Here is a 22,115-nt window from a genome sequence, read left to right on the forward strand (position 1 = left end):
TGTCGCACACCCTGAATGACTGCTTTAGTGCACTGGCATAAATCTGTGCATGGTTCACACTTGAATTACTGGCATCTGTTCACCTCTATCATTTTGCTTTCAATAAAACATCTCTAAGAAGCTGTAGTCTCATAAAACCTTTGCCTGCCATTCCCTTCACATACTGGTTATTCTAGCACCCTCTCCAATACATCTTAATTTCAAGATTTAGTTTTTTTTAAACCCATATTTGGTTCCCTACTGAGCCACAACGACTTCTTCAGCTGTAGGTTGCAGACCCCTGCAGTAGCCCCCAGGCCCTTTTTCTGGCTCCGTCCAGTTTCAGTAAAAAAGACAAGGAAGGTTGTGTTATCTCAATTAATATATTTTAATATAAGATTATGCAGGGTGGCAGCCATTTCTCCAGCTGCACAGGTGTGTTCTTAGTAAAATGGGTTCCTATGCTGAAGTAATTCATTTACCTTTTTTCCCTCCATCCCTCCCCCCCCCTACAGACTCACATGGCTGCCATTCTGGGATCTAAGGGGAAGGGGGACCTTGGAACTGGGATGTGGTGTCTAAGACTTCATAAACTTGAGATTTAGAGCTTTTAAAAAGTTGCCTACTGGTATTTCTTTCTTGCAAATGTCCAGTTAGGTTTTGTTTCTTTGTTTTTTTTTTTAAATTGCCCTTGCAAGTTATTTTATCATATTTTGGTCAAAAAGGCAAGAAGAAAAGAGAATAAAAGAAAAAAAAACCTATTAAACTGCATCACTTTGTATCTCTGATCACAGTGCTTAGGGATAAAACTTTTTTACCTTGGTTGCCCTCCATCCTCTAAATATTTCATTTCAAAGGGGCTTTTTTTCCTTAGGAGGAAGTACGGTAGCTTCTTAAATAAAGAGACAGAAAATTCTGGAGGCTAAACAAACTGACAGAAGCAAGGAGGGCAGACAGGCAGGGTGCTACCAGAACAGTGTTTAAACTCATTTGCCTCTTATTCTTCAATAAGGAGATAGACTGGTATCATGTGTTCTGTATGGAATAGGTTTCCTTGTCTGTCTTTTAGAATGGAAATGTGAATCACTGTTGAGAATCACTGTAATGAACAGGGTTGCCAACAGGCCTGAAGAAAAATATCCTGTCTCTTTAACAGAGGCTTAATGTGTAAAAATGGGCAGCTGAAACTTCTCATGACATGGAGGTAAATTAAATCTCACTAAATCTATATCAAAGGCACATGACTTTTTTCCTCCTGGTAGCTGGTAACCCTAGTTAGTGAGTAGGATGTTGTAGTTGGAGGCCTGGATTTGAATCAAACTCTTTGGCCAGACTTGGAAGAGTTTTTTTCTCTCCTTATCATAGAATCATAGAGTTGGAAGGGGCCGTACAGGCCATCTAGTCCAACCCCCTGCTTAATGCCTAGAGCAGTGTTGGCGAACCTACGGCACGCGTGCCAGAGGGGGCACTCAGAGCCCTCTCTGTGGGCACGCGCGCTGTCGCCCCAGCACAGAGTTCGCCTGAGTTCGTTACTAGAAAGTCAGAGGGACGCGGGGCTGGGCTGCTCCCCTCCCCCTCTCCACGCGCGCCTGAGGGCATTTCTCACATCACCCGCCCCTCTGCCCAGCACCCAATGGGAGCGCTTCCTCCCTCCCCTGTCTGGGGTAAGGCGTGTCAAGGAAATGGGACCCCCCCCCAATTCCTTGTTGCTGAAAAATCTTTGGTCCAGGCCTTTGGCCCGGCTGGGGAAATCAAACTGCAAGACATTTCAGGATGCGGCTCAATTAACATTGGTAAAAAATGCAATTGCTTCCCCCATTCGCCGGACCACTTGTTGTCATAGTAACAAATGGTCCTGCAATTAACTCTTATCCTGCCTCAGGGAACCCCAGGTGATCTGCTCTGTAAGCATTTGTCACCTTGGTGTTTTCTGTTGCAAGCCAGATGTCATCAATCTTTGGTCAGTTGGCATCTCCGGAATCTCAGTGAGGTTTGAACTCCCCCCCCCGAAATCCTGGAAAATAAAAGAGGAACACACACAACTGTGCGTGTGGTGGTCTGGACGAGCGGACAGCATGTCGGTTATCATCAAGCCATCTGATTCCTGGGGCAGGGATATGCCAAATGGAACTCTTGGAACATTTATTGAATGCTGAACTGATGTGCATCATCGCTTTTGGAACGGGTAACGTTTATGTAACTTGCTACACTTTTGCCAAACTCTTGAACCTAAGATCGCTACCGTGTAGCCAGAAAAGACACTGCTGGGGTGCGGAGGACCAGTTACTCTCCCTCTGCTCAATAAAAGAGAAACACCCACTTACCCAGCATGTAATTAAACTGTGGAACTCCTTGCCACAGGATGTGGTGATGGCATCTAGCCTAGATGCCTTTAAGAGGAGATTGGACTAATTTCTGGAGGAAAAGTCCATCACGGGTTACTAGTCCTGATGGGTATGTGCTACCTCCTTATTATAGATGTGGGCCACTGTGAGATACAGAAGCTGGACTAGATTGTTCAAAAGCATGCCAAATGCAAACTTTTACCTTTCCATACAAAGTTGTTTGTATCATTGAAAGCTCTGTTATTGTGTTTTTCTTTTAAGACAAAAGATGTTAATGTATGAGTTGTTTTTTCTAAACTAAAACCTCAGTAATCAGGTTAAATTGCCGTGTTGGCACTTGGCGATAAAGAAGTGGGTTTTGGGTTGCAGTTTGGGCACTCGGTCTCTAAAAGGTTCGCCATCACTAGCCTAGAGCATCCCTGACAAGTGCTTGTCCAGCCTCTGCTTAAAGACTGCCAGTGAGGGGGAGCACACCACCACCCGAGGTAGCTGATTCCACTGCCAAACAACTCTTACTGGAAAAATTTCCCTCCCTAATACCTTTCCATCCTCAATTTAAACCCATTATTGCGAGTCCTATCTTCTCCTGCCAACAAGAACAGCTCCCTGCCCTCCTCTAAGTGACAGCCCTTCAAATACTTAAAGAGCGCAATCGTGTCTCCCCTCAACCTCCTCTTCGCCAGACTAAATATTCCCAACTCCCTCAGCCTTTCCTCATAGGGCTTGGTCTCCAGGCCTTGCGGTGACCATAAAAAAACCCACTTCCCACACCACTTGGCCGAGCATGGTGGTGGCAGCCACTGAGCTACGGGGTCTGGCCCAGTGCTGCTGGCAGCCACTTCACAACTGGGCCCAGCCTGGAGCTGGTAGCCACAGCACAACTCAGCCAGGGATAGGCTGCCAGGGGGAGGCAAGGAGGGAATGCTGAAGTCAGGGAGTGAGATAAAGATAGGTTGGCTGATGGTGGGTGAGGAGGAGAAAAGAAAGCAGGAAAGGGGACGAGATTATGGGGGCTGCCAGGAAGCAGAAATAATAGGGGGGGGGGGGTTAGATGGGAAAATGAGAATTCCTCCACAAGTCCTTGCTGCTTGTTCTTTATAATTTCTTGAGCACTTTTTTGTGTAGAAGGTATTTTACATCTTGGCCTCACAGCATCTCTTGAGCTAGACTGGGCTGAGAGAGTGAGTCTTGCCCAGGGAAAGACTTAGGGACAAACTAGATGTGATGGCATCACAAGGATGTAGGGTTGCCAGGTTCCCCCTGGCCACCGGTGAGGGATAGGGGAGGTAGGGTGGCCAGATCTAGGTTGGGAAACTCCTGGAAATTTGGGGGTGGAGCTTGGGAGGGGGACAGGGACCTCAGTGGAGTACAATGCCATAGAGTCCACCCTCCAAAGCATATATTGTTTCCAGGGGAGCTGATCTCTGTAGTCTATAGATGAGCTGTAATTCCAGAGGTTCACCAGGTCCCACCTGGAGGCTGGCATCCCTACAAGGATGCTACCACCTGATTAAAGTTATTTTAAAATGCCACAAGGGCCCAATCCTGATCAGACTTGCAGTGTGGTGGGCTGAGATTAAGGTTGCCAGGTCCCTCTTTGCCACTGGCGGGAGGTTTTTGGGGTGGAGCCTGAGGAGGGTGGGGTTTGGAGAGGGGAGGGACTTCAAGGCCATAGAGTCCAATTGCCAAAGTGGCCATTTTTTCCAGGTGAACTGATTTCTATCGGCTGGAGATCAGTTGTAATAGCAGGCAATCTCCAGCTAGTACCTGGAGGTTGGCAACCCTAGCTGAGATACTCTTGTTCACCCCCCCATGCCTTATCAAGTGCTGAAATGGCCCCACCCCTCCCCACGCAGCTGATTCAGCACTTGAAAAGGTGCTTGGCGAAGAAGAGGGCTGCGCCACATTTGCAGCATTTTCACCTGACTTTAAAACGGTGGCCGTGTTCTCATAGTGGCTATGAAGACACTGTCAAGCCTCGTTTGGCCCATATTTTATGGTGAAGCCAGGATTTACATGTGAGCCTCCCTAGCAATCCTGTGAGTCCGCTCGTTGTTATTTGTTGTTTCCATAGGGGAACTGAGTTGAGAAACAGTGACCTTGATCAAGGCCAAACAATTCATTTGTGTCAGAGGCAGGATTTGAAATCCGGGTCTTTCAAATCAAAGTCCAGCTCTCTGCCTGCAGAGCCATCTGATCCTTTAGGAACACAAGGTGTGCTGGCATGAGACTGTCACAGAACAGAGGCTTTCTAGTTTATTGTTCCCTCTAAATATTAATTTATATGTCTAATAGCCATGTGTGTCCCCCATCTGTGGATATCTAAATCTGCAGATCGGGGCCACACCAACAGTAAACAGTATTTCCTGCAAAGAATATTGTAAGCTGCTTGGTCTCCACTGTGGGAATAGGTGGGGTATAAATGAAGTAAAAAAATAATAAATATAGCTGAAGATGGGGGCAGATGAAAAGTAGATTGGTGAATGGCTAAGAAGATGCGAATGAGGCAGGCAAAGGAAAAGGATATGGGGTTATCAGGAGAAGCTGAAAGAGGAAATAGTGCAGGGAGGAGGATACCGGGGAAAGTGAGGTGCCACCCCACCCAGATCTTTGAGGGTTCCTTACCATGCAAGTGGGCCTGGCACCACACAACTGGGCCACAGTTTTCCTAGGTAGAGGCTGCGGGGGGTGGAATAGGGAAACCTGAAAAAAGGGTACCGTAGATAAATGCAGGTTGGCTGTTGGCTGGGAAGGGGAGAAGGAAGCAGGAAAAGAGGAGAGCTATGGGGCTTTCAGGAAAGGAAAGAATGAAATAGTGGGGGAGAGGAAAATGAGATGCCTCCAGCAGGTCCTTGCAGGTTCCCACTTGTCATGTATATTTTTGAGTTAGTTTCTAAATGTAGAGATACAACAAACACTACTGCAGCAAAACAGTCTTCATAGTATGTCATTCTGCCACAGAACCTCCTGTGAGGGTTGTGCATTCCAGTGCTGAGGAGGCCCATGCCTACCAGGTTGCAGATCGTGTGGAGCTGGCCTGTGTACTGTCCTGCCCTGATGCTCCTGTGCGCTGGTACAAGGATGGGGAGGAGGTGGAAGAAGGCAAGGGCATCTTGCTGGAGAGTGAAGGCCCCCACCGCCGGCTGATCATCCCTTCTGCGCAGTTCCATGATACAGGAGAGTTCGTGTGTGACGCCGGTGGTGATTCTGTCTTCTTCAACATCACAGTCACAGGTCAGAGATGCCTCCTACTAATCTTCTGCTTGGTTTTTTTGTCCTCTGAGAGAGAGATCAGAAAATTCCTTTCTTTTGTCTTATTCTCTGCCTACCCTACCCCACAAAAACTCTCACTGGTGCTTGGGTTTAATGTACCTTCTTCATTCAGTCCTTGCTAAAGCCTATTCCTCAATTCGTTTACAGTAGCCTGTGAAATACCTGTAAGATATCACTATGATCCCAGTGTGTACTGAAGGACACATCCTATTGGGGCCGTGCAGTGCCGTGGTCAGAATTACAACACTGTTTCTCAGACTTAAAGTAGCTGAGGAACATTTTTATTGAATTACATTTTGCACTTCAAAAGGTTTATTTTTAGAGTTTGTAAGAATAAGTTATACCTAACTTCAGTGGGATCCAGTCCTTGTATTTCTGTATGAGCCACAGTTTGGGGCAGGCCTCTTGACTGGAAGAAAGATTAAGCATTGACTTTTGCAGAGACAAGTGGGAAGCCTCCTGCAAAAGTGGGTGACTGCTGCGTCTTTGTATCAGGAGTGAGTGAATGATCCAATCACACCTGGTAGAAAGACATGGAAGAATGATCTACCCCCAATGGAAACCAATTAGAAGGGGACAATGCCAAAGCAGAGAGATAACAGGCCACCTCCTTTGTGGGTGAAGACTAGGGTTGCCAACCTCCAGGTACTGGAGAACCAAAACAGCACAGAAACAATATACAAAATGCTTAATTTTATAAGTGAGTAAAGTGCAAAAGTGACAATAAATATATACAATATAATTGTGAGAGATCCCTCTCTCTGAGTTTGCTTCTCCAAATCAAATGTTCAGACGTTGGTAAAGAAACAAAGGATTTATTGAAGACATCAGGAGATGAGACAGGCACAGGTAGAAAGTTGCAAGTGAGGGGCTATTCGGGTTTACAGAATATATTGACTCCAGGGCACTGGGGCACTGGGGTTCACACTTATTGTTATGGGAAGTTACAAGCTTGGCATAATACAAAACATCAGACGAGTCCCAGGAAGTCTGGTGAAGCTATCACACTTCCAAGGCCGCATCGGCCTGAGGGAGTACTGACAGGAAGAGCAGCGGGGGGGGAAGATACTTGGGGCAATCAGGCCTGGCGCCTGAGACCAGAAGGTGTGAACTGCTTTTACGAGTTCACTGATAACAAAGCAGGTGATGGGAAGCAGAGACACATAGACAGAGACCCTCACATTCTGCCCCCCTTAAGGCCCCCTCCAGGGTCCTCGAGAGGGCGAGGCTTATCGGGATAAGCGAGGTGGAATTCTCGGATCAAGCGAGGGGCCGCCATGTGGGGTGCGGCCACCCACTCGTCGTGAGCGGACCCAAGGTTTTTCCAACGAACAAAGTAAAACAGTTTCCCTTTCTTCCATTTGGAATCTAAAACCTTGGATATTTCCAAATGGGTATCCCCCCCTACCACGGTAGGAATCTCATGTGCGGGAGGGGGGTGGAACTGGGGAGCTGCCACATAAGGTTTGAGGAGGCTTATATGAAAGACTGGATGGACCCCCTTGAGGGTCTTTGGAAGTTCCAGTTCCACGGTAACCTCGTTGATTACTCTAGTAATGGGGAAAGGTCCCACATAACGGTCGCTCAGTTTTTGCAGGGACGAAGAGAGCGGAGGTTTTTTGTGGACAGATAAACTTGCTCCCCCACCTTAAGTTCCCATCCCGGAGACCGGTGTTTGTCTGCCTGTTCCTTGTACTTGCTTTTTGCCCTCTCAAGATTTTTGAGCAGCCATGGCCAGGTAGATTTGACTACCTGAATCCACTCCTGAAGATCAGGGGTGGACTGGAGATCTGGCGTGACGGGGGCGGAACCGAAAGGACCGAATTCCGTCCCGTATATTACTTGGAAGGGACTAAAGCCGGTAGAGGAATGAGGCGCATTGTTGTACGCATATTCGGCAAATGGCAGCAGGTCGACCCAGTCGTCCTGGTGGAAATTTACATAGCAACGCAAATAACATTCTACCACCGCGTTTACTCGTTCAGTTTGACCATCCGTTTGGGGGTGATAGGCGGAAGAAAGGCCCTGTTCCTCCACCCCCATTAGCTTTAGGAAGGCTCGCCAAAATTTGGCAACAAACTGGACCCCCCGGTCGGAGAGGACCTTCCTCGGGATCGAGTGTAGCCTGAGGACGTGTGTGACGAACAGTTTAGCCAAGCCCTGGGCTGAAGGAAGACCTGCACATGGAACGAAATGGACCTGTTTGGAAAAGAGGTCCGTGATTACCCAGAGAACCGTCTTTCCCCGACTTGGAGGTAGGTCGGTGATAAAATCCATGGCGATGACTTCCCAGGGACGGGAGGGGTTCTCAAGCGGTTTGAGAAGCCCTGGGGGTTTTCCCATCCGTCTTTTAGCTGTGGCGCAAGTGGGGCAGCTGCGCACATACAGCTCTACATCGGATCTCATACCGGGCCACCAGAACTGCCTCCGTACCAGGTGAAGAGTTTTTATGAAACCAAAATGACCCGCCAACCTGGCACCATGTACAAGTCCCAATACCTCTTTACGAAGGGAGGATGGGACATATAGTTTTCCCCCTTGCACCCACCAGGTGTTGGTTCGTTCCAAGCCCGTGGGGAGGAGATGGTGCTCCTCCTCCTGTAAGGAGGCGTCCCGGAGCCGCTGTTGGAAGGCTTCCGGGATACCTTTGAGCGTAGGGGGGGTCTCTGGTTGTTGGGCTTGGGACCGGGTAGTGACGGCTAAGCTTGGAACCTCCCCTCGCTGCTCGGGAGTGAACAGGGAGTCGACTGGGCGATCGAAATCGTTGCGATACTGGGGAAGTCGTGACAAAGCGTCGGCTAGGGCATTTTCTTTGCCAGGGACATGCTTGAGGGTGAACCGGAATTTTGCGAAGAATTGGGCCCACCGAATTTGTTTGGCGTTGAGCTTTCTAGCTCCCTTGAGAGCCTCGAGATTCTTGTGATCGGTACACACTTCGAACGGCAGTTCGGCACCTTCTAAAAAGTGCCTCCATATGGTGAGGGCATGTTTGACTGCCGCCGCCTCCTTCTCCCAAATAGCCCAGTTGATTTCGGACTGGGAAAACTTCTTGGAGAAGTAGGCGCATGGCCTCAACCGCCCCCCTTCATCCCTCTGCAATAGGGCCCCGCCCATGGCCACATCCGAGGCATCCACTTGCACCACAAAAGGCTTGGTGCAATCCGGGTGAGCCAAAACGGGTTCGGATGAAAAAAGCAGCTTTAAACGTTCAAAAGCTTGCTGGCACTGGGGGGACCATTGCAAACGGGCTGAGGGAAGCGCGGCGCTAGCCCCCTTGTCCTTGGTACGCAACAGGGCAGTGAGGGGAAGCGCAACTTGGGCAAAGTTAGGAATGAAGTTTCGGTAAAAGTTGGCGAATCCCAAAAACTGCTGAAGCTGGCGGCGGGTAGTGGGGGGTTCCCAATCCCGCACCGCCTGGACCTTTGCGGGGTCCATTTCTAACCCTTGGTGGGAAATCACGTACCCAAGAAAAGTAATGGACGGTTGGTGGAACTCACATTTGGACACCTTAGCATACAGTTTGTGCTCCCGCAGCCGCTGGAGCACTTCTCGCACTAGGCGCACATGTTCTTCCATGGTTTCAGAGTAGATAAGGATGTCATCGAGAAATACCACCACCCCCCGAAACAGCAAATCATGTAAAACCTCATTAATTAATTGCATAAACACACTGGGAGCCCCCGAAAGTCCGAAAGGCATGACTAGGTACTCAAACATTCCAAAACAGCTGGAAAAGGCTGTTTTGGATTCGTCTCCTTCTTTAATGCGAATGCGGTGGTATGCTTCCACTAAGTCCAGTTTGGTGAAGATTCGGCCCTCCTTTAATTGTGCTAGAAGGTCGGGAATAAGAGGGAGAGGGTAAGCGTTAGACTGGGTGACGGCGTTTAGCCTACGAAAGTCAATGCACAGTCTTAAATCTCCCGTCTTTTTCTTCACAAAGAAGGCTGGGGCCGAATAAGGAGCCTTGGAAGGGCGTATGAAACCCCTCGCCAAGTTGGCATCCAGATAGTCCCGTAACACCGCCTTTTCACTAGGGCTCATGGGGTAGATCTTCCCCTTAGACAGTTTGCCTTCCCCCACAATTTCGATGGCGCAGTCCGTCTCTCTGTGGGGGGGTAGTTCGTCACATTCCCTAACATCAAAGACGTCCGCAAACTGCGAGTATTCAGTGGGCAGTTGAGGAGGAACGGTGGCTGGGGGGGGGAACCCTACCACTGCGGCGGCCGGAGACCGGACAACCCGTTCCTTGTCATGTAACCTACAGGGGTTTTCGGGAAACGAGAGCACCCGTTCAACCCAGTCGATGGATGGGTTGTGTCCCCGTAGCCAGTTCATCCCTAACACCACAGGGGTTACAATAGGGGCGATGGTAAAATACAAGCGTTCCCAATGTTCCCCCACGGACATGATCACGGCTGCAGTTCTGTGGGTCACCGGGCCCCGTTTAAAATCACTCCCGTCCATTTGGGAAAAGCGGAGGGGTCCCGGAAGCCGCTTGCGCCGGACTCCCAGTTTCTTGGCAGTGTCCTCACTAATCATGGTGCGGGCACACCCCGAGTCAACCAAAGCGGGGAATTCTAAACAGGGACCCCCTTTTGGTAGGGATAGGTGAACACGCACATATACATTGTCCTCTTGGGCGCTTACCATCGGTGGAGCTCCTTGCACAACGACAGGGGCGGTCTGCTGCGGAGCCCCTTTTACAGCAGACCGACGGCGTTTTTTGCCGGCTGTTCCCACTCCTCCTCCTCGCTGGAAGAGGGGGAAGGAGTGGTGGCGGTCGGGGACCCGTCCGAATCAAAAGTAGTACTTGTAATCCGGGACCCCGTTGGGCCAGTAGAAGTGGAGACCCCGTCCTGGGGGCGCGCATGGAGAGCGGAGGGTGCGCCGGAACGTCGGCCCGGTGGTCCGCTCCTGCGGCGGGGCTGGTCCTCGGCAGCCGCCTTCTGTGGTTCGGTCGGGGCTTGGCGTGGGGGGTTGGGACGGCCCGAACGAGAGGGGCATTGCGACGCAAAGTGTCCCTTACCTCCGCAGGTCAGGCAGACACCGGTCTCAAAACGCTTACGGCGTTCAGCGGCCGAGGGACCCCCGCTGCCCCCCAGTCGGAAGTCTCGGCCCCGGTCGCTCCGGGGTCTCGGGTCTCGTCCGACGCGTTGTTTGGACAAGGTCAGAAGTTGTTTGCGATTCTCGATGTCGGCAGCGTGGCGAACCCAACCTTCCACGTCCGGGGGGTTCCCTTGCATAAAGGCCCAATGTTGGAGGTCTGGGTTGAGGCCCTCCCTGAAACACTGTACCAAAGTGGCCTCACTCCAGTCCAGGATTCGGCTGGCCAGTGACTGGAACTCACTTGCATACTGCGCCACCGACTTGGTCCCTTGGCGCAGTTGCATCAGGGAGGCTTTAGCCCGCTCACCCAGAGTCGGGTCCTCAAAGCGGTTTCGGAGTGCTACCATAAACTCGTCCAGGGTTCGCAGCACCGGCGAGCGGAGTTCATACTGCAACACCATCCAGGCGGCCGCCTCCCCTTGCAGTAAGGAAGCCACGTACTGCACCCGGGACTCCTCGGAAGTGAAGGTTCGGCCTTGTTCTCGCATAAAAATGTCCACTTGGACCATGAAAAAGGTCAACTGGTCCCCTGAACCGTCATACGTGACTTTCAGGTCCCGACGGGACGGGAGGCTAGGAGGCGCGGGAGGGGCTGCCGGTGCCCCGTCCGGGAGGTTGCCGGCGGGCGGTTGCACTTTCAGTGCGTCAAGGGCCGCTGCCATCTCACCCATCACACGCTGCATGGTCTCCATCTGCTCCTGCATAGCTTGGCGATCCTCCTGCCACTGCTTGCGTTCTTCCTCCATCAGGGCCTCCTTGCGTGCCGGGTCCCCTTCGAGTCCCGTGCTGGGGAAGGCTAATCGGCGATCCTTCGCCGCGGTTCGGGAGAGAGACCAACCCTTGGGGGAGTCCAGCCAATTGTTGAAAAGTCCTCGGGGACGTCCGTCCCGGCCTTGGTCGGGGATGGGATCCCTAGGTTTCTTTGGCTTGGCACCCTCCTCCTTGGGGTCCGGTTTCTCCGGCACCACCGGTTCCTTCGGTGCCTCAGGGGTAGTAGGGGTGTTTTCCTCGTCGCCTTGCATTCTGTCCCAAAAGGTACAGCAGCAGTCCGAGAGGCAAAGACTTGCAACTTAATGTGAGAGATCCCCTCTCTCTGAGTTTGCTTCTCCAAATCAAATGTTCAGACGTTGGTAAAGAAACAAAGGATTTATTGAAGACATCAGGAGATGAGACAGGCACAGGTAGAAAGTTGCAAGTGAGGGGCTATTCGGGTTTACAGAATATATTGACTCCAGGGCACTGGGGCACTGGGGTTCACACTTATTGTTATGGGAAGTTACAAGCTTGGCATAATACAAAACATCAGACGAGTCCCAGGAAGTCTGGTGAAGCTATCACACTTCCAAGGCCGCATCGGCCTGAGGGAGTACTGACAGGAAGAGCAGCGGGGGGGGGGAAGATACTTGGGGCAATCAGGCCTGGCGCCTGAGACCAGAAGGTGTGAACTGCTTTTACGAGTTCACTGATAACAAAGCAGGTGATGGGAAGCAGAGACACATAGACAGAGACCCTCACAATAATACAATAAGATACAGGTAAGTAGTATATCTCAATCCAGCATTTCAAGGACTTGGAAACCTCTCAAGTCCATTCGGATGTAAGTCCAATAAATCCAGTAGTTATATAGGAAGAATATTTCCTTTGTGGGGATCAGTTGTATGTCTTTTCAGACTATATCTCAGTATGCTGGAAATCAAGCAACATTTGCAAAGCCACAATAAAGGATGACAGGACGTGTTGTCTAGATCATAATTATTGGACTTACATCCGAATGGACTTGAGAGGTTTCCAAGTCCTTGACATGCTGGATTGAGATATACTACTTACCTGTATCTTATTGTATTATATTGTATATATTTATTGTCACTTTTGCACTTTACTCACTTATAAAATTAAGCATTTCGTATATTGTTTCTGTGCTGTTTTGGTTCTCCAATACTTTTACAGCACTGAGCCTTCGTTCTTTCCACGGTTAACCTCCAGGTACTAGCTGGAGATCTCCTGCTATTACAACGGATCTCCAGCCGATAGAAATCAGTTCACCTGGAGAAAATGGCCGCTTTGGCAATTGGACTCTACGGCATTGAAGTCCCTCCCCTCTCCAAACCCCGCCCTCCTCAGGCTCCGCCCCAAAAACCTCCCGCCGGTGGCGAAGGGGGACCTGGCAACCCCTAAGTGTGTCCCAGCACGCAGATCTGGAACGACCTGCCCGGGCTGCAGCGGTAGTTTGGCCCCTGCTCATCTCTCGGCTTCCTTTTCTGACCTGCTTTTCTCCCACAGAGCCACCTGTGCAGGTTGTGCACTCCAACGCAGACAAAGCCCACGCCTACCAGGCCTCAGAACGCGTGGCGCTGGCCTGTGAGCTGTCCCGCCCCGATGTCCCTGTGCGCTGGTACAAAGACGGGGAAGAGGTGGAAGGGGGCGAGGGTCTTCTTCTGGAGAACGAAGGGGCCCACCACCGACTGGTCATTGCATCAGCTCGGGTGCAAGACGCAGGAGAATTCGTGTGCGATGCCAACGGTGACTCCGTCGTCTTCAGTGTTACTGTTAAAGGTCAGTTAGGGCGAAAACGGCCGGTCGCTTGAGCCGCCTTTCTTCCCTGTTCCAGCCAGGATGCAGCCAGGATCGAACGCACGTTTGTGCGTTCGATCCTGGCTGCATCCTGGCTGGAACAGGGAAGAAAGGCGGCTCAAGCGACCGTTTTCTCCCTATATCTGATATCTTTCCCTAGTTATGAACGGTGAGTTTAGAAACAGTAAATGACAAATGGGGACCCCCACAGGGGCTTGCGGGGGGACGCAGGGAGAGATCTCATTTCCCCCTATATCACCCCTGCTTCATTTTCCCTTCCTCTACAGCAGTGGTTCCCAACCTTTTTTTGACCAGGGACCACTAGGACTTTTTTGTTCGGTGCAGGGACCCCAAGGTTCAAAATAAAAATTCCGGGAATTTGAAAACAAACTTTAATCATAACTGTTAGTTAAACATTAAACTTAGAATAATATTTGAATATATATTTTTATAATAGAGAACTTTTAATTGCAAATATTAATTTATTATGGGTTTATAACTTTGTTTTGCGGACCCTAATTTAGTGCTCGTGGACCCCTGGGGGTCCATGGACCCCTGGTTGGGAACCAGTGCTCTACAGCCTCTCCCCCTTTCCTGCTTCCTTCTCGCTCTCCCACCCATCCGCCCCCGCGCCCCACCGGGCGCTTTCCTTCCTTCTCTCCCTCAGCAGCCTCTCCCGGGGAGAACTCTGCACTGCTCTCGCCACCCAGCTACGCCAGGCCAAGTGGCATAGTGGGGAGCACGCGTGGAGTTAGGGTTGCCAGGTCGGAAGCGGGAACTGCGCGCGCGGCCGTGCTGACGCGATCGCATAACTTCCGGTTTGCACCCAGTATCACCACACCGCAATGGGCCTTTTACTGCTCAGACTCCCAGTTTGAGTGGGAAAAGGCCTGTTGCTGGAGGAGAGGGGGGACCTGGCAACCCTACACGGACTTGTGGGGAACACCTCACTTTCCCCCGTATCCTCCCCCTAGGGATGCCAACCTCCAGGTATTCGCCGGAGATCTCCTGCTATTACAACTGATCTCCAGCAGATAGAGGGGGTTACCGCACTTGTATTCCCACCGATGTATTAAGAGTTTGAAAACGTTATAAAAAATACCGTTCGCACTTTGTTTGGCCCCTTTAGCTGTGAAGACGTCTTCCGACCATTTATAAGCCGTGGTATCCAAAAACCCTTTTAAAGCGATGTTTTTTATAACGTTTTCAAACTCTTAATACATCGCTGGGAATACAAAGTGCGGTAACCCCTAAAGATCAGTTCAACTGGAGAAAATGGCCGCTTTGGGAATTGGACTCTATGGCATTCTAAGTCCCTCCCCCCAAGCCCCGCCCTCCTCAGACTCCACCCCAAAAACCTCCCACCAGTGGCGAAGAGGGACCTGGCAACTCTAATCCCCCCCACTCTTTCTTCTTTTCCTCCTCTTGGTAGCCCCCATAACCTCATCTTTCCTTTCTTCCTTTTCTCCTTCCCACCCATCAACCAAACAACCACTTATTTCCCCCCACATTTTCATCTACACCCCACCTTTCTCCACAAGGGAAACCCAAAGCAGCGTGCATCATCCCCCTGTCCTCCATTTTATTGTCACAACAACCCTGTGAGTAGGGCTGCCATGTCCCCCCTCTCTCCTCCGGCGGGAGGCTTTTGGGGCAGAGCTGAGGGGATCGTGCGCGTGCACCCCAACGCACCAATGCGTGTGCGCGGCACTTCCGGTTGTAAACTGGAAGTGACAATCACGCGCGTTTGCGCATTGGGAGTTTGAGTGGTAAAACTGGGAGTTTGAGTGGTAAAAGCCCCCTTGCAATGCGTTTACACCCAGACGTGCTGCATCGCAAGCTGCCCTTTACCACTCAAACTGGAGTTTGAGTGGTATAAGGCCCCTCGCGAGGCGGCACTTCCGGTTGTAAACCGGAAGTGACGTGCCACTGTGTGTACACGCGCCTGCACGTTTGCCCGCTGACCCTCAGCTGGTCAGCGGGCAGAGGGGTGAATTGCCAGGGGTTTGCCCGCCACCACCGGGCACCTGGCAACCCTACCTGTGAGGGAAGTTAGTCTGAGATTTTGTGACTGGCCAAAGGTCACCCAGTGAGCACCATGGCTGCTGTTGAATATTAGCAAGCAGCCAGCCCTGCCAGTTGTTACTGCTGGGCCTAAGGGTTGCCAGAGGGTTTCAAGAAAACACCAGACACACTTGATAAAATGTACTGACACTAGGGTTGCCAACCTACAGGTGGTGACTGGTGATCTCCTGCTATTATAACTGATCTCCAGGCAACAGAGATCAGTTCACCTGGAGAAAATGGCTGCTTTGGAAGGTGGACTCTGGCATTATGCCCCAAAGAAGTCCTTCCTCCCCAAACCTCACCTTCCACCCCCAAATCTCGAGGTATTTCCCAGTCTGGAGCTGGCAACCCTAATTGACACCCCCTACATACACAACATGGGAAGTTTATTGACAACATTGTATATTGCATCTTCACTTTTTCTTTATTAATCCATTACAGATCACAAATAACCATTTCAACATAGATATAAAAAACATTGGCAGTGCCAATAAACCATTACAAAGAAAGAAATACAAATAGAACTGATTCGAATGTTTACTGTACCTAGACTTTTTACTAGCAGGAATATAATAAATTAATTTTTTGGGGGGTAAGTTGATTAAAAATAAGCAGGTATACCATCCAAGATTCAGTGAGACCCTGGGCCAGTCACATACTCTCAACATAACCTACCTCGCAGAGTTGTTGCAAGGATAAAGCGGAGAGGAGAACAATGTAAGGTGCTTTGGGTCCCAATTGGGAAGAAAGGTGGGGTATAAATAAAGTAAATTAACTTGCTGGATGAGGACTGAAGGACATATGGTGCTTGGCAGCTCCTGCTGCAAAAGCATAGGGGCAGAAGAGGAGGAGCAGTATACAAACACACACACATGTGCTTCTTTTCCTGCTGCAACCTTACAAACAGCTTATTCCCACTCCGCCTCCCTCCCTCCCTCTCTCAGAAGCCAACCCCTCCCTGCTGAAACATCTAGCCCTGAAGCTTTGCCTCCTGTCTGCCTTGCTGGAAGACTTCCAGCCTACTCAGCAGCCAAGGAAAGTGGATGCTCAGGATAATGGCCACTGCCTGGCATATGGCAACTCTACAAATACTGGACATTTAAATGTCCAGTATATTCTCCATATATATATACTGGATATTTAAATGTCCTGGAGAATATACTGGACATTTAAATGTCCAGTATATTCTCCATTTTTTCCTGGACAAACAGCGTAAATACTGGACTGTCCAAATCAACACCAGACAGCTGGCAACCTTCTCTGAGCCTGGACCTGATGAATCATCCTCCAAAAGCTGAAACAGCCCTGGAAACGGCCCTATCCCCACCCTCTGCCTTTATTGACAAAAACCAAAGCTTGAAGGCTGGCAGTATGCGTGTGGTTGATTAGCAACCCTCACAATGGCCACTGCACAGGGCATCCATTTCTAAAAGGTACAGGCACTGTTTCTGTTATTTTGGAGTGTTTTAGCCCCCAGTATATATATTAAATTTTTCTGCAAACCTGGGGCTTTTCTCAGGTTTCTAGAAAGATGTTATGTCTATTCATAGCTCCAATCTCTGGATTTAACTATCCACAGAGAATTAGATATATTAAATATATCGATGATGATACATCTACTCTGACAAATCATGATAGATGTGGTTGGAATTTGGGTTAAGACCTCCCTTTCAAAGTCTTGTTTGCTTTAACTTTCCTAAATTGATAGTGTATAGAGATTCCAGGTCAAACTAGACATTACAGGAGAATTCTGTGATTGGTTTCCCTAACCTTATAGTTTCCGTTTTAAAACAGTCTCCTCCCAGAGGGCAGTCTCTGAATGTGATGGGAGCAGTGGTGCAAGGGATGTGGGTATTTAATTCTTTCCACCACCCGGTTTTCTTGATTGAAAGGTACGGTGAGAGCATTAGACAACTTCTCCACAAGTCCCACTGCACCAGGCAAATTTGGAGCCTAATAAAGTGACATTAAAAAGGTAGGGAGGAAAAGAAAGCCTCATGTTGCTGTGCTGTGAGAGCAAAACTGTGCAATATGTTTTCTTAACAAGGTGGATCCAAGTTTCCCCACAACCATACAGCACCTGTGGGGAATGTCCTTTTAAAAGTATGTGGGGGGCTGACTCAGCTTTGGACTGCAGCATGGTGGGAGGAAGGACTCCTACCTATTCCTTACACTGTTTTCCCAAGCTGAGACAGCCTCAGGGAGAGTTTTTGTCTCATTTTGGAGCTGCATGTTCACAAACTTTTCAATCAAGAATCCGGTTCTGACTCATTAAAAAAATACTGTGTAGTTTGACCCTGGGACAGTCCTACGCATGAGCATTTGCAAGTTTTGAGCGGTCACCTTCTACTTCCCAAGACCAAGGGAAGGGGAGATATTTGATAAGACTGTTTCTTCTCCCCCACCCCATTCATAGCAAGTTTCTTTCTGCCACAGAACCTCCTGTGAGGGTTGTGCATTCCAGTGCTGAGGAGGCCCATGCCTACCAGGTGGCAGATCGTGTGCAACTGGCTTGTGCACTGTCCAGGCCTGATGCTCCTGTGCGCTGGTACAAGGATGGAGAGGAGGTGCAAGAAAGTGAAACCCTCTTGCTGGAGCATGAAGGCCCCCACCGCCGGCTTATTATTCCATCAGCACAAGTGCGCGATGCAGGGGAGTTTGTGTGTGACGCCGGTGGTGATTCTGTCTTCTTCAACATCACTGTTAGAGGCAAGAAAATGATGGAATTTACCTTCAAAGAAGCTAGAGATGTCTGTAGAAACTTCTCAGTTCATTTTTGGTTTGTTTTAGTTAAATATTTTAGAAATCATTGCCATTGTTACATCTATTCAGAGTCTGTTGTATTTCTTAGTTCGTTTCCATTCTAGTCCGTTTCACAGGAAGCTTCTGCTGTGCTTAACTGACTAGAACAGGGGTGTCAAACATATGGCCTGGGGGCTGGATCTGGCCCTTTGAGAGGTCTTATCCAGCTCGTGAGCCAGCCGAAGCAGCCCCCCCCCCACTCTCGGCCTGGGCTGGCAAGGCATGGCCCGTCCCAGCCAAGTTACCTTTGTCACACCTGGCCCTTGCAACATTTGAATTCGACACTCCTGGATTAGAAGTTCTCCCTTGGAGATCTGTGATCTGATCTCCTTACATTTGTAGAAATAGTAACTATTTGAAGGTGCAATTTGGATCTGAACCACCATGCTGGAGATGGGTGTTTTAACCCTTTCCCCTTATTCCATTTTCCTGATGTAAGTTGGACTGCAGAGATGCTGTTTTCTCTGACTGGAAAAATGACGGTGATAAGGGAAGAGTTAAAAGACCCTCCTCCCGTGCTGATGTCCTGCACCAAACCAAAATGTAAAGATCATATCACAGATCTCCAGTTTGATGGATTTGTCCACATCTACAGATTTACTGGAGACAAATTATAGAAAGAATTAAAACACAAACAGGAGTTATTATCCTTTTTAGTCCAATTGTAATTATTCTTAGATGGTTGGAAATTTTTGGATCTAGTCTGTAAAGAAAGAATTCCTGTAGCACAATGCTGGAACCTTTGTCAGTGAGGCAGTGGGAACTAAACAGTTGCTCTTTGTTAAGACTAACAGATGTGTTGAAGTCTTCCAATCATAAAACAAAATACATAAAAAAATTCTGTCTGACAGCTTTTTACAATATTGGGACTAGGAGAAGATGATTAAAATTACTACAGACACTGTTATAGGATTCTGTGATCAAGCTTGTCAATAGAACCTTTACTTTCATATATGTTTTACAGTTCGTATATCTGATATTTTGAGTGTATTAATTGCGGCTGATGAAAAATAAGAATATATACATAATCAAATAAAGAGGCAATGCTTAATGAAAGGACCAACTGCAATATGGCTTGTGGCTGAGAAGAACAGTTGAGTCTCAATGTACCAAATGAGTTTTATTCCTGAATATATGTACTGAATTTAGAGTGTAATCCTTTGCAGAGGTACTCCAAACTCAAACTAAGACCATTGATTTCAGTGGTTTTAGAATGGAGTAACTTTGCATATTATTACACTGTCAGGATCTCTTATGGGGGGTGGGACATTGTGGGATTTCAATCAGGATATGCTTCTGTAGTAAGTACAGTACAGAACCACAGCTATAATTCCACTGCAGGTATACTGCAAAATAATAATTCCTCAGCATTGCAAAGTGAGCTTTGTGTGGAAGCAACAGGAATCACAACTTGCAGAATATTCTCCCTTGTGTTGCAGTCTTTAATTCCGCTGAAGGTCATGCAGTCCCTTGTGCTTTCTCTCATAATTCTGCAGAGACACCTGTACAAATTGTGCACTCCAATGCAGATGTGGCCCATGTTTATCAAACCTCAGAATGTGTGGTGTTGGCCTGTGTGCTGTCCCGCCCCAATGCCTCTGTCCACTGGTACAAAGATGGGGAAGAGGTGGAAGAGGGGGAACGCTTGCTGCTGGCAAGTGAAGGAACGCACCAACGGCTCATCATTAGCTCGGCACAGGTGCAAGATACAGGCGAATTTGTATGTGATGCAGGTGGTGATTCTGTCTTCTTCGATGTTACTATTGCAGGTCAGTAACGTGTGATGATTCCTTTCTTCAGGGCTACTTTTCTGTACATCATGCATTATATTTTCTCTGATTCCCATTTGAAACTCAGTTTGGTCAGTTGCAAGGGCTTGTCTTCATGAACACAAATTCTGGGAGTCACATTTTTATTCAGTTCCTGTGAAATGCACTGTGCCCTGCTGGGCTGTCTGTCTGTGTGTCTATTTTTTGTCCTGAGGGCAACATACATGGCAATCTTATCCTTTGTGTTTTACTATTATAAGCCTGATAGGTTAGGCTGCAGCCTGGACCCCCAGATTCGCTCACATGAGCATTGTGTTTCTTCCCTACTTCCTACTGCTTTCAGCAGCCTTGGGACAATTGATTCCTAGGCTTGTGGGCCAGTGTGCTGCAGTGAGGTGGGGGAAGGGGGCAGAATCCCTCCTTTCTTCTATCAGTGGAGCTCTGCCCTCAGAAGAGGCAGGATGGAGCAACTTCACCCTCTTCCCCTCCTCACTGCAGCCCAGTAAGCCACAGGGCTGTTACCCCATGTGGGTCCTCTAACCTCTGGAATCAGCTTTGTCACAATAATGGGAAATCCACAGGGAACAGCACTTTCCCCTGATGGGTCATCGGATGGAATGTGTGCCTGGCCCAAGGCCACACAGGGAGCTTCATGGCCAGTGAGCTATGGCCTGCCTTCTGTGCTGATTGACATGATTGTGGTGTCAGTGGAATGGGTACAATTTCCATAGTGGCAAGAGCAAGATCTAGTGAGGCTTTGTTATTCTGCATCATTTGTACTTAAAAGATAACGATTCTTTCTTACTGTGCTGCTTTGGTTGGCGAGTGATTTAGCTGGAGAGTGAGAAGTTCTGCTGCAGCTGTGTTCTTGAAAGTGGTGGGTCTGAACTTGGATTTCAGTTAACTGATTTATTTTAGAAGGGCTGAGGGGGGCAGAGGTTAGTTGTGGTTTCCCCACACTACAAGAGTCATGCAAGAGTCTGAGAGGAAACTGGAGAAATATACATTTTCTTTATTGAGAAGTTTAAATGAAAGTACTATAGGTAATTGAATATGTATTGAATGCCAAATAGATGTTTATTAGAAAATGAAATTAAGAACCGTTGGAAATAAATAACAGCAATATAGTTTGTATATATTGTCTTTCTTACCCTATCCCAAAGGCTCAGGGCAAGTTGCAAAATATCCTGATAATCTTTTATCCTCATGAAATTGTGTGCGGCAGGTTTGAGTTAAAACACGATGAGTAGCCACGGACTAGTCAATACGCTTCATGACTGAGCAGGGAGTAATCTTCTCTCAATTGCAACCCCTGTTTCTTTTATTGCAGCACATTGGTAATGGGCTACAGTATATATTTATATCATATACAAGTGCCCAGCAGCAGCAGCAGCGGCGGCAGCTCTCCCTGGAGCCAGTTCCATGGCGACAACCCTAGTGAGAGCTTCTGTAGCGTCAAAGCTCACCCTGGGTGCTCTCTGCCTGGCACGCAGGCCTACAGTAACTGCCTAGTCCCTGTGATGGCTTTAGAGGCCAGAGGATGCGCGCGAGTGTCTTGAGTTTGCTGCTCACCCAGCAGTCCCAAAGCCCTCATGAGGGGGCTGTCTGTGGCCTAGGGGATGAATGCGTCAAACCATATTTATCACCTGTTCTCAAGGTACTCAAGACCTTATTGCTGAATATTGTGCTGCTTTGAAGAATCCAAGAGACTAAAGGGATAGGGGAGAAGGATCAAAGAGAAGATTCATGGCCCAGAATGAAGATCATCTAAAACTAGCCCTCTCCCACTTCTTCAAGATGCCAAGCAGAGGTCTTGCACTTGGGATTTTATTTCTAGGTGCATGGAAGGGGAGGGGGACTTAAACCTCCCCCTGAGTCAATTTCATCACCAGAAATAATCCACAGGAACTACGGGTTGCCCTGTTGGGCGACTTACATGTAGCCTATCAGGACATGTACGTTTCATCAGTATGGTGAACAGCTGGCCTGCAGGTCAGGAAAACAGCACAGGGGAAAGCTTAAGCATCCATCCCAGGGCCCCACTCCTAACTGGGCCACTTACACCTAGGAATTAGGTTTCACGTGCAGAACTTCCAGAACACAACTCATCAACCAGACCAGGGTGGACATGTGGGTGAGACAAGGACTTCATAACGTCCTTGGAATGTTGCTTAGAGTACAGCCGGCTTCCAGCAAAGCTATA

At 48.9% G+C, this 22,115-nt stretch overlaps 1 protein-coding gene across 1 annotated transcript in view; it reads left to right on the forward strand.

The window, feature by feature from the left end:
• The window catches only part of OBSL1 (obscurin like cytoskeletal adaptor 1), a 102,663-nt gene that overhangs the window by 24,202 nt on the left and 56,346 nt on the right, over nt 1-22,115 (forward strand). The window contains exons 10-13 of the mRNA XM_056852034.1: nt 5,286-5,558; nt 12,984-13,256; nt 17,778-18,050; nt 19,640-19,912. Of these exons, the coding sequence (XP_056708012.1) occupies nt 5,286-5,558; nt 12,984-13,256; nt 17,778-18,050; nt 19,640-19,912 (1,092 nt within the window). The remainder of the gene's footprint in view (nt 1-5,285; nt 5,559-12,983; nt 13,257-17,777; nt 18,051-19,639; nt 19,913-22,115) is intronic.

Source organism: Euleptes europaea, chromosome 6, assembly GCF_029931775.1.
Source record: "Euleptes europaea isolate rEulEur1 chromosome 6, rEulEur1.hap1, whole genome shotgun sequence".
Classification (NCBI taxonomy): domain Eukaryota; kingdom Metazoa; phylum Chordata; class Lepidosauria; order Squamata; family Sphaerodactylidae; genus Euleptes; species Euleptes europaea.